Genomic DNA, 12,801 nt, shown 5'->3' with positions numbered 1-12,801 from the left:
AAAATCCCCTGCAGAAGTGAAGAGGCCTGTCTTGACCCCTCTGCATGCTGGGAAACACTTGGGGTTTTGTCATAGTTGTTGTTTAAACTCCCCAACAACCAACAGCGTGACACATTATTAAAAATCTACTGTACAGATGAAGTAATTAAATTGTCCTATTCTACTCAGCCCGGCTCAGACCATATCTTGAACACTGGGTTCAATTCTAGGTAACACATATTGAACATTGAAAAACTGCAATGTGTCCTGAGAAAACTGACCAAGAGAGCAAGGAGTCTGAACCCTGTTACATAGAGGGTGGTGGGGATCCCGGGGATATTCTTATTTGGGGAATCGTCAGCATGATCTTCATATAGTCAGTGTTTTTATTTCTTGGGGCAAAATTCAGACTGAAAATCACAGTGAGACATTTTGGTTCGATATAACAATTCACCAAGATGTTAGTCCACTCCTCCCAGTTGCACCCCACCCCACGCCCACGCTCTGTCATCCCAATAAAGTAGGGAAAAATTGGGCCAACTTTTGGGGTCACTTCGAACTTTGAGAACCTAAGAGTTAGGGCCCTACTTAATCAAAACTGGCAATTAAAAAAAAAAGAGTGCTACTTTAAACAAGGCAAATACAGGTGTTCCTCAGTTTAAGCAAACTCAAATTAGGACCTAAATTTCCAAAAAAATGAGACTATTATAATTATTCATTTGATGGAAGTAATTTGCAATATCATTCCTTTTATTGGCAGCTTTTTAGGACCTTTATGGGGAGACTTGATGTATAAAAATGTAATTACCTCCAACTTTTCAGGAAAGACATATCGAATGAAGCAATGTTACACAGGTTATGTCTACTTTTGCAAGCTTGGTGACCAGCGAACTGAAAAATGACACTCATTCCAGTAATAAATAGGGGCTTGGGAACATAAGTAAAAGTGACAAGAAGAGTAAAGTAGTTGTGGTTATGCAACCATCTACTCTACCTTCTGTGCTTTGTCCAAATGAGAATTAAGGTAGGCCAGATGGTGAGCGAAAGGGAAGAGGACGCTGAGTGTATTGTAACGTTTGTGAATGGTGTTGGTATCACAGCCCTGGTGACACCAGGGCAAGACCAGGGAGCCTTTCAAATATATGATAAATTAGCCACACATTCCAAGACCAAACCGATAGAAGCAAACATGAAGTGAACAGAAGGGAGGAGAAGGAAAAGAGGCCATAAACCCTGCGGATACCTTTGAGGGGTAATCATGATTTGAATAGAAAATAGAAAGTGATTTAAAAAATGAAGCCTATAGATTTGTAAAATGTCTGTCTGTCTCTTTCTCCCACTTACACTCACATCCACCACTACCCCTCCAGCCCTTCTTATAGGGCTCATTCAATAATTTCTGATGCTGGGTGGGTATTTTTAATGCTTCATTCATGTTGGGGTTTTGACAGCACGATTCATGGTGTCCCTGGAGACAGTTGTTATTGCTTTAGGAAACAGTAAGGATAAAACGAGGAAATGGCACCGGATCCATCAGTCTCGCAGCAGAGTGGGACTAGAAGAAACATCTCCAGAGGGTTAGTGGGCTCTCTCTTGTTTCATTTTTGTTGTGGTTTGGGATTGACATTTTCTTGTGTCATTTAAATAAGAAAAGTATAGGAGATTTCAAAACAAAAGCATTTTAGACATACTTTTTCTAACTAGGGTTCATGGTAAGTGAGTAATGTTTCAAGGAGAAAGGAAAAGAACTTGAAAAAAAGCAGAATATATTGTAGGGATAGTTGATGGTGGGAAAGGTGAGAAAACCATGACAGAGACAGAGAACACTGGACGGAGAGGGAAGGAAAAGAACAGAACAGTAGCTGGTAAGTTTATTAACTGAGATTGTTTCCATTTCTGCAATTGCCTCAAAGCACATGATTGCTTGGTCCAGGTCAGCCAGGTTTATTGCAGTCTTTGCCTCTTTGACCAAGGAGTGATGGGCTTGAATTTCATGGGAATGAGAGAATTGTTGCCATCAGTTTCTTGGCTGCAGGACAGCTACTCAGGAAGGTGCAGGGGGCCCTAAGCTAGTTAGCAATTATCCTGAACGCGTGCAAGCCTTTTACTTTTTCGCTAGGACGGGCAGAGGCCTCATGGGGTAAGGAGTCAGCAGACGTGTGCGCTCATCTCTAGCTTCAGTTTCTCGGCTATACAAGGTGAATGGTAATAATAATACATCTTGCAGAGGGTGACCATTTGTGAAGCCTTTGGCACGTGATAGACCATCTCAATAAATGGAACTTGGTCTTAGCTGGTTCTTTCTAGACTTTGGTGAGGCTTGGTCTGGGTGCTCTCCCAATGTGGCGGCCCCAGGGCTTCCTGTTTAAAGCGAGCAGGGCAGTGACTGAGCTCTGGGCTGACCGCCAGGTTTAGAAGCCAGATGAGTTTTCTGTTTCGCAGTCTCCCATTCCCCACTTCCTTTTGGTTAGTGCTCTTTTCTCTTTCCTTACTGGCTTGTCTTGATTACCAGGCATTGTACCTTCTGATGAATTGTGGCCGGGGCTCCATGGAGAGTAGAGAGAAGCTAGCACTAGCCCAGGGTGAGTGAGGAAAAATGGGGACTTGCTGAAAAGGAGGACATGCTTGGTGGATATCCACTTTAAAAACTGTTTTGAAATTTTTTCTCTACAAGGAATGATGGTAGATAGCTGAGATGTGAAAAAATGCTTTGGAGAAAAATGCTAAACCGTCGAACACCGACTATGAGCCGAGCATTCAACATCCTCTTCCCTACAACTCTGGAGTCCGGGTTATGATCTGGATTCTTGAAGAGGAAACTGAGGTTTGGCGAGGTTAAGGTTCCCCAGCTACCAAGTAAGCAACAGATTTGAAACCAGACCTGTCTGACACCCACAGCTGCTGGTAACCTCACCTTGCATAGAGTGGCAAGTTGGGAAGAAAAGGATTGAATTTGCTTGAGTTTGGTAGACTATATATATTACACTTAAACAAAAAGATATTTTTCTTACAAAAAGTTTGAGGGCAAATAAGATTTTATGGGATGTACTTTGAACTAAAAGAAGTTATGTTTTATAAATCAGATTGGTGTTGATTAAAGAAGAATGGGGTAATAAATAATCAGAAAAAGGAATATAATTTAATGTAACAAAAAAATTTTTAAAAATCAGAAAAAGGAAGAACAAATAACCCTTTGTCTGGGCAACCCTTTACAGGGCAAGGCAGGAAAGGGGACCTGCCTGGGGGGGCGGGCAGCCTCCTGATTTGTCTCCTCCTCTTCTACTTCCCTCCCCTCAATATCCCTCTCACCCAAGAAACAAAAAACCTTACGCAGGACAAGAGGAGCTAATTAAAAAAGAGGAAAGCATCCTTGAGACCAATGAAATCGCCCTAATCCACAGTGACAGACAGAGGCCTGCTGAACAGCAATTTGATTAAATAAGGATATGAGGGATTTAAAGGGACTCTCTGGTTGTGTAAAGTTTATAAGTCTTTGAAATATATGTATTTGTCTTCCAAACCTAGAAACCAAATGCCTTCTAGCTGGGGAGATGGTTCCCACTTGGGAAATAGGAAGAAATGTCCAGGCAAGGCCAAAGCGGGGACTGAAATCCTCAGAGGCTGGCAGAGGGTCTGCAGGAGGAGCACTGCAGAGAGAAGGTCAGGTGGTTAGGTCTTCAGATCGGGGTGAATACGGGCGGCCTCACTGCGGGGCGATGGGCTTAGCTGGAGGCCCGTCCCAGACTGGGGGCCGAGAAGAGCTCAGCTCGCCTGCCCACTCTTCGTGTCTCACTCAGGAACCCACTGCCCATTAGTTACCTGCCGTCAGAGAGAGCTCTGTTGCTGCTTTCCTCAGAAGTGAAGCAACCAGGAGATGAATGTCATGTGGGGAACACAGATAGATGGGGAACGCCCTGAAGCTTCTTTCGTAAGCCGCCTCCTTGTGGTCTCCACATCTAGCATCAGCAGATCCGCTGTGAGGAATTATTGTTCTCGCACAAGCTTCGGACAGCCCCTCCAGTTCCACGTGGTCACCCCTGCCAGTCATGCAGGGGATCTGTGCTTTCCTGGGGCTTAGGAGGGGGATATAACAAGTCTCCTGGGAACAAGAGGAAAATAAGAATGTGTGGAAAATCATTCTAAGCGGACACTTGCACAGGGTACCAAAATCTCAGCCAACCAGCCAGAAATGGTTTGGTGGCGTGTATTTTGCTTCTCTTGGTTTACTTTGGTTGCAATAAAATCAGACATATTTATATCCCATGGAGAAAGCGCCTGTGGAAACAGGCCAGGTCCTCCTGAGAAAGCTGTTTATTCCCCTGGGGTCCTGAAACTAAAGAGAAATGGTCCTGCATCTGACTTGGAAGGTCCAGGTGAGCATATGAAGTGTTGGTTGGAAACCTTTTAAACCTTTAAAAGGGTTATGTTCTTGTTATATAGAACATAGAGTTATATTCTAAGAATATAACTCTTGTTATATTCAAGAGTCAACTGATGGCCTCTCCCACGTGTGTGTGGCTACCTGCAAGCTGGGTCATAGCTGCCACAATCCAACTCCCACTTCGCCTTCTGCACCTGACCACAGAGCTGAGTCTCCAGAGAAAGCAGCAGAATCCTAGTAGAATACGGTTTTAGGGTCTCTATTTTAAAGGCTCCAGAGGATGAGTTAGAAGTAATTCAAGAGCAGGCACAGTAGAGCAATATGTAAGCCTTGTGAGACATTCAGGGAGACGGTTAACATTTCCAACATGGCCAGCTGATTAATGGTCTCCTGTTAGCAGGGATTCTGCTGGTTTAAAATAGAGCAAAAATGTTGTCATTTGAGAAACTCAAATGAGGAAGCACCGGCCCTTAATTTCTTGGTCATGCTCAGCTTTTTTCTTTTTCTTTTTTCACTTTCTTTCCCAGAATAGATTGATTCTGGTCTCTAAAAGGCTAAACAGCTGCTGACAGGTGAGTTCTAGGTAGTTATCCATCCTACGCTTACGAATTTTCAAGGTTAATGATTTGTGTCGAAACTCCTACTGTATGTGTCCTTTTATCTGAACCCTCCAGGTGTGGCTAGAGCCTTTGTGCCTTAGTTTGTCACCTCTTACTGGGCATTGGACATAAGAACAGGATGCTGAGATAACTAAGGCAGTAAGTCTCCAGCCACAGCTGGAAGGTTCAGACAAAAGAAAAACAGCAGAGGTTTCAACACAGATCATTACCCTAGAATCAAAAGCAGGAGTGAGGGACTCGTCACTTGGAGATGAACGGGGGGCCACCTTTTCAGGAAACTCAGAGGGGATTTAAGCATCAGGAAATGTGTAGGAGCAGATGACTTCCAATTCTTTTCCATCTAAGCAAGTCTGTATTTTATGGGTTTTAGACTCTTTGAATTGTCAAAATCTAAATGCCTTAAAACACACAAGAGCCAATGAGGACAATCGCCAAACCTGTCTAGATAAAGGTTGTGGGGACTCAAGATGCAAAGAAGAGTTACAATATGGAACCCACGGTGTGGGGTGCACCATTGCCCTCTATTGGATTCAATAAATCAGGCCTTTAGTGGGAGTGCTTGTTTGCTGATCTCTGGCTGAGTTTGATGAGAAGCCAGGGCACCTTTACATGGGAAATTAATTGATGCTTGTAAAGGGTCCTTTTATCTGCCACCCCTTCCCCGAGAAAATCAATGACAGTTGTAACTCTGATGGCAGGTCATTTATCATGTTTTTTATTCACTCAGCGTACAATTACTAAGAGTCTCCTAAGCACTGGCCAGGTGTTGTAGGGAATCTAAGAGTAAATAACAACACAACTACTATAACCGTTGCTTGGATGCCTGCTGTGCACCAAGATCTTTGTACACATCCACAGGCAACAGCCCCACGACGTAAGTGTGCTCATTCCCATCTTACGGATGAGGAAACTGGACATGTGGGGAGTAAATGGCACGTCTTAGAGTTAAATCCACATCCATCTACTCCGAAAGCCCGCGCTCTGTTCACTAAGGTACAACCCTTCTCCTCAAGAAGTTTACCGACTATTCGCGGAGACAGGATACAGATATAAACGTCTACGCCAGGGGCTGGCAAACGACGGCCAGTAGGCCAAATTTGACCCATCGTGTATTTTTGACCACAAGCGGAGATGGTTTTTACATTTTGAAATGGTTGGAGGGAAATCAGAAGAAGAAGAGTACTTTGTGGCATGTCCACATTACATGAAATTTGAATTTCAATGTCCATAAATAGTTGTATTGGAACCATCTGCACCCATGGCTTCACTCTTCTCTCCAGCTGCCTCCCTAACTACAACAGCACAGCTGAGTGGCTGTGCCAGAGACTGAACAGCCGTAAAGCCAAAAGTGTTTACTCTCTGGGCCTTCCAGAAGAGGTTTGACGGTTCCTAGTCTATATATACACCAAGGTAGAATGTGATATATCAATAGGAGAGGTTTTTCAAAAGGGTTTTGAGAGTTAAGAAAAGGGAAACTATTATTCATTTAACCCAGGCTGTGAGGTGTTACAAGGGTTATACAAGTGCGCTCTGTTTTAAGACTCAGTGACGGGAAATCCAGACTTTAAAAGGGATAAATTAAAAGGTAGTGATTTGCATAACAAATTTTCCTTTTCATTTTGTAAAAGGAATCACTATCGGGTTCCTTTATGGACTGAGCTTCCCTAATGCAGGCTAATATGATTCCATTTACAAACACTCTATTCATAATAACTTTTCAAGAACATTATCTATTTTGTACAGTGAGGCTGGGCTATAATCTTTTTATAAAATTTTCTACTGGAAGGTCATGGCACTGGCCCTGTCAGTTCCAGAGGGGAATAAGCCTCTGCCTTCTCACTGTCTCCAATAGAAAGGCTGTGGATTCCAAGGGTCCGCATAGGTCAAGTTCAATGGCTGGTATCATTTGACATTTTTAGCCAAGCTCCTCTTGGTAGCTGCAGCCAAAATCCTAAAATGTAAACTCCTCACTATTCCATCACTTCATTTCATGCGCAAGATAAATTCACACAAATTATGTTTGTTGCTAATGTCCTGGTAAATATGCTGCAAGCAATACAGTTGACCTTTGAACTACAGAGGTTTGAACCATGGGCATCCACTTATACAAGGAGTTTTCTCGATAAATACCCATACTGTTTTCCATCTGAGCTTGGGAGTCTACCTTGGATGTGAAGGCCAACTGTATGCTTTGATCACCCTTTTGTATGGGGGACTTGAGCATCCTCAGATTTTGGTATCTGCAGAGGGTCCTGGACCCAAACACCATGGATACTGAGGGACAATTACGTTTTGGGGGAGTGTGGGGGCAGAGCCCCAAAAAGCAGTTTCCGGGCTCTCGGCCTCACATGGAAAGGTGCTGGCTCAGGTAGTAAATGGCCGTCGACTGGGATCAAATGGCCATCAGCTGTGGCTAGTTGACCGTCAGCTGTAACCAGTGAACCATTGGCCACTAATATAACTGCTGTGGCTACGCTAGCAGAAAAATGGGAACTACCAAGAAGATGGTGGCTGAGCCTGCAAGCAGTGCAGTGAGGGTTGAGAATTGTGTTGCTCCTGGTTCCTGTGTCTCCAACCCAGCCGCCAGTGACAGTATAGTGGTATGACTCCCCTACCTATGGCTCCGTGGGTGTTTCTTTTTGGCCTCACCATATCCTGCGTTCTTGTGTGAGGAGCAGGACCGCAGACCCCGCATGATACCCTGCACGACACATAGCGCATCGAGCAGGGTCTCCTGCATGACAAATGGCGCAGCGAGCAGGGTCCCCCGCACGACAGGGAGTCAAAAGTTAAACGTGGATTTTTGACTGTCAACACCCATACGTCCCCCTACCATGTTGTTCAAGAGTCAACTATCTACTTATAAAGAGCAGTGTTTCTTTCTTTTTTCAAGGTATTATCTTAGCTGAATTACAATATAAACTGGGGCAAGTCGTATAATCTTCAAATTAGAGCTCTCCCCGGAAAAATAGGAAGTGGTGTCACTGATTCAATTTAGGACCTGGCTCCCTCTTTTGATGGGTCCTGAGCCTGAATCTTCAAACAGCTTTGTGATGTTATGCAATTGCTCTTTTTAACAGATGCATAAAACAGAAACCTTGGTTATTCATAGCCAGCTTAGGAGGAGCTGAAATCTTTCAAGCAGTTTCTTGCCTGGTTCCATTTTGATGGTAACTACCCTGTTTCGGAATACGTCCACGTAATCTTGCTTTCAAATAAGGGATATTGTAAAGAACTGTGTCGTGGCTTTTGTTTTCATCCTCTGTGGTGACTATATTATACAAGTAGATAAGCATCCCTGGTATATAGCCTGAATATTTTTCAGGTTTTTGGGTGGTACAAGAAGCTTGAATGGAAATGCAAGGACAGAGAAAACTGTGCCGGGGGAAGTGCTGTGTGGTGTTAGCCTGTGGTGAAGCAGACCTGTGTCACAAGGCTGCTGATGGATGTTCGTGCAATCCCTAAAAGGAGAAATGAGACAGATGCAGAGGGCTGGTGAGAAGCAGAGGTAGCCGTGGGGGCACGGTTCTAAGGTGGGATTCCCGGACAAATGCTATTGTCACTGGGGTTGGAGAGGGTAGGGGGAGGCTGCGGGAAGCAGATACTGTCACTTCTCATTCACACTCTATGGCACGTAGCATTTCGGCCATTTCTAAAGCTGATCACTGGCAGGAAAATCATCTGGGAGAGTCTCTGACGAGATGGCTCTGTCTTCATCAACCCCTGAGGTCAGAAGCACTGTTATTGCAGGATCAAGAAGGCTCCATTGCGTTCTTGAATTCTTAAGGCAGCTTCTCTCTCTCTCTCTCTCTCTCTCTCTCTCTCTCTCTCTCTCTCTCTCGTCCTTTTCTATCTCGAAATTGTTGTTACCATGTTTACGTCTTCATCATATATATGTGTGTGAATATATATATATATGTTTCCCAGATGCGGTGTGCAGTGGTGGTAGGTACAGATTATAAAACAAAAGGATACGCTATGTTAGTTCAGTTTTCTTTTTCCCTGGTAATTTAAAACTTTTCAAAATTAAAACTAATGGATGTAGAGAAATGGGATATAAATGTCCATGCTGTCCTATGATCAAACAGAGACCGAGCCCTAGGGATGGCACATTTACCATTCTCTGCTACTATTAGGGAAGCAGAACATGGTAAATTCGAGGGAAGAATTTACAAAGCCCCATGATTTGAACAAAAACAGAGCCCACCCCACTCCACCCTGGGCATCTCCCTCCTTCCAAACAGGATCTGAACAGATTTCATTTCACAAATGGAAATAGGATACCAACAAATTTTTTCAAAGTGATTTCATGAAGAGTGGGCCTATTTAATTGGCGGTTTTTGAGCCAAGAAATAATATTATAAGCTGGGGAGCTCTGGGATGTGCCTGGGTCGTTGGTTTTGCTGCGCCACCTGCCTCCTGGGGGAAGGGAGAGAAAAGTGCCACCATTCAGAAACAATTTTACTTCTGCCTCAGCCTTTCACTGAAGGGACTTAGAGCCAGCCTGGCCCAAGCACCCAGAGCTGATCTGAGTTATATGTAATGTAGGAAAGATCTTCCCAAGCTCAAGGTCATGTCTAGAGCATGCCTTGGATATTTTTTTCATCCCTAATTTATGTGACTTTCTAATATGTTTAGCATTTGCCCCGCCTTGTCTCCATCCTGCTTATTAAGGTAAATTTGCATAGAAATGGCATTTTGGTTTTCAAGACCATTCACCTGACACTTGATCTCCGGAGGCAGCCAGTGTCTGCTGTTGATGCCGGGAGGGTGACCCACAAATCCCACATCTTAATGTGATGCAAACTAGAGGCAAGGCCTTAATTAGGGGAAGCTTTGAGTGTTAAAGTAATGGGGTGAATCAAATCAGCAAAGACATTTAGCATTCACGAAGGAGGGCAGAATACACCTTCCTGTTGAGTGGGTCATTCTAGGTCACAAAAATTTTCATTTGCCTTAGTTGGACGGATCTTGAAGAAAGTGTACCAAAAGTATACATTTTTTTTTGGTTTGGAAATAAGTTTTGACTGGTGATAAAGCTCACACAGTTAGCAATGACATTTTACTTTGGCTCCGGAAATATTTTTTGCTTAATCTCTATCTTTGGGATTGGTAATATTCATCTCTACAAATTGCCTTTGGAAGACCGAGGAAATGTGAAAAATCAAAAAAATGAGCCCCTTGCTATCACCACCGTTGCAGTCAGCTTTAATCCCCCGATCGCTGACTGCTGCACCCTCCTACCAGTAGGCAGCCACCGTCCTATTTACCCAAATCTTGGCAGAAATTCCCACTGAGAGGACAGCTGTAGTCCCAGTTTACTGGTCACTTAAACACAATTAGGTTTGGGGTTTACTAACCTAAAGGGTTTCAGACTTAGGCAAATTTTGCAAAACATAAATGCCAAACAACAGCTTTCAAGACTGTGTTCTGGCAGGAGCCGTCTTAGCAAAAGATTTGAGGGTCATGAAGAATAAACACCAAATGTCAATGAGAAAAGTTTACAGGAGATGGGAGAAATCAGAAGAAAAGTTGTGCTGATTTTGGCCAGGCTACCTTTGCTGAGGATAAATTCATTCCGTCAAATTATGTTAAGACATAAATACGACTTAGTTTTATCTTGTATAACATTTTGCATCTATTATTTAATTTAATCTCACATCCTTATTAATTTAATATTATGACCCCCCATTTTATAGATAAGGAAACTGAGATTCCAAGCGGTTTAGTTACTTGCCAAGATAATACAGCTATTCACCAATAAAATTAGGACTCAGTTCTCTTTGTTTTACACCCCCCACTGTCTCCTAAAAACGAACAAACAAAAAAACTATATTTCATTTGTAGGTTGACTTATTTATCTTTACACAGGTCTCATCTATTACTAGGAAAGGTCAATATTTTAACACAATTCAGAAATATTAAAATAAAGAATTTTCGAAATGTGCTTGGCTTACACTATAATAATACAATAAGGAATCTGACTAATTGAATATCCCAACTCTAAAACCAGGATGCTTTCTACTCTCAAACCATGCAGAAGGATGGAAGTTCCCCATTGGCCAGTGCTGTCTAATTCTCTTAAATGATTCAGATGTAAAAAAGACAGTGGCATCTGTCTAATTAACACTGCCGGTTTAACTGTAGCTGCCAAGGGACAGCCTCTGGACCGTGTTTACTGAACAGTCTTTCCAGACCCTCAGGCCTCAAGTTAGACATGATAGCAAGTCTTCTTCCTTCCTTAACAACCAGAAATGGAGATGCCCCAGAAATGGTGACAGGCCAGGACAGACAAAGGGAGATGAAAGGAACGGGGTAAGGCATCGCTGTTTTCCATTTCCTGCTCCTGGCATCTGGAGATTCAGAGAATGATGCCAGGAAGCAGATCCTAAAGGCTCCGGCAGCTCTTCTTGAAAACAAAAGTAAGCACTGTGCGCCTGCGCCTCCGTCCCAGCCTGGAGACATTCGACCCCTCGCCTACCACCTGCAAAGATGGCTGTGCAACACCATCTGTTCTGCCGCCCTTCTCCTGGCAGGAAGACACAATGACCACGTTATTTCTCTTCCAGCTTTGTGTTACAACATGGAAGCCATCGCCAAGTTTGATTTCACCGCCACAGGTGAGGATGAACTGAGCTTTCACACTGGCGATGTTCTGAAGGTAGGTGATGGGGGCCCAGGGACGCCCCGGGAGTTTCGTTTACTCTGGTCTGGTCACTGCGTAATCTAACAATCCATGCCTTTGTTTCCTAAGCAGGACACACAGTTCCTTTCAAAAAGAAAAGTTCACCTCAACCAAAAGGGTTCCTTTTGAGCACCTGTAGGCCATCTACCAGGCCAGGTGATGGAAATTTAGTTGGCATAGCCACCATCCTTGTCCTGAGATGCTCGGGGTCTCTGGAGGGGGAAACAAATCCATCCAAAGGGCTCTTAGATGTTCTCATCTAAGAGCTTGGGGAGCACTGGTGAGGGAACAAGTGATCCTACCTCCAAAGATGGGTTTGTGGGAACGTGTGACGGCATCAGTTGTCAGGGATGCAATGAAGGTGAGTTGGGCTTTTAGCTAAAGGTCAGAAATGAGCAAGCCCATGCGGACTTCTGTGAGTGTTGTGAGATTCAGCATGGCTGGAACTTAGAAGAGGATGGAGGGTGGAGACAGCCTGGGAAAGGTGCTGCCGGAGACATGGCTCAACAGAGGCCATGCACACCCAGCCACTCAGTTTTCTTAAAAGCTGAGGAGACCTTGGACAGTTCCTCTTGGACAGTCATGCCCCACACTTACAGACTGCATCTTAGCCCGTTTTGTGCAGAAGAGCACAAGGCCTTCAAGAGGCCGCTGGGGAGTCTGTGATGCTAGTGCCCCCCTGCCTGGCCTCAGAGCACCCCCACATGGAGCCCTGAGGCCACCACTGTCTCACCACTAAGAACTACGCTTACTATAGATAGCACTTTTTCAGTACATGAGAGGGCGACTCAGAAAGTGTCTGTGGAACACAAACCAGGTAGGAGGACTTGGTTTGGAACTTGACCACGCCAGTATTTATCCTTCTAACTGTTCTCGTCTTGCAAGATCTAGTAATGTGGTTGCAAAAAGTGTGCCTTCAATGTTGGAGCTTCTCAAGGTCAAAATGTCCTTGAGCTGCTTATCCAGGAAAAGGTGACCTTCATTTCTTTGGGATCTTACCAAGGTCACAAAGGAATCTGCCACATGGCGAGCAGTCCCTTTCTTCTCTACAAGGTATTGCATGACCTTGTGACTAGTGTCCTCACTCAGAAGAGGCCAGCAGGGGGCCAACTCCCATCCCTCATCTCCCATTGCAA

At 44.1% G+C, this 12,801-nt stretch overlaps 1 protein-coding gene across 2 annotated transcripts in view; it reads left to right on the top strand.

The window, feature by feature from the left end:
• GRAP2 (GRB2 related adaptor protein 2) overlaps positions 1–12,801 on the top strand; it is a 64,539-nt gene that overhangs the window by 30,111 nt on the left and 21,627 nt on the right. The window contains exon 2 of one of the 2 annotated variants that reach the window (XM_033116142.1): positions 11,550–11,641. In XM_033116142.1, coding sequence (XP_032972033.1) covers positions 11,564–11,641 — 78 coding nt within the window. In that variant the 5' untranslated portion in view covers positions 11,550–11,563. The remainder of the gene's footprint in view (positions 1–11,549; positions 11,642–12,801) is intronic. The other variant, XM_033116143.1, reaches the window with a different exon arrangement.

This window comes from Rhinolophus ferrumequinum, chromosome 10, assembly GCF_004115265.2.
Source record: "Rhinolophus ferrumequinum isolate MPI-CBG mRhiFer1 chromosome 10, mRhiFer1_v1.p, whole genome shotgun sequence".
Taxonomy (NCBI): Eukaryota; Metazoa; Chordata; class Mammalia; order Chiroptera; family Rhinolophidae; genus Rhinolophus; species Rhinolophus ferrumequinum.
This window is presented reverse-complemented; position numbering and strand designations above follow the sequence as displayed.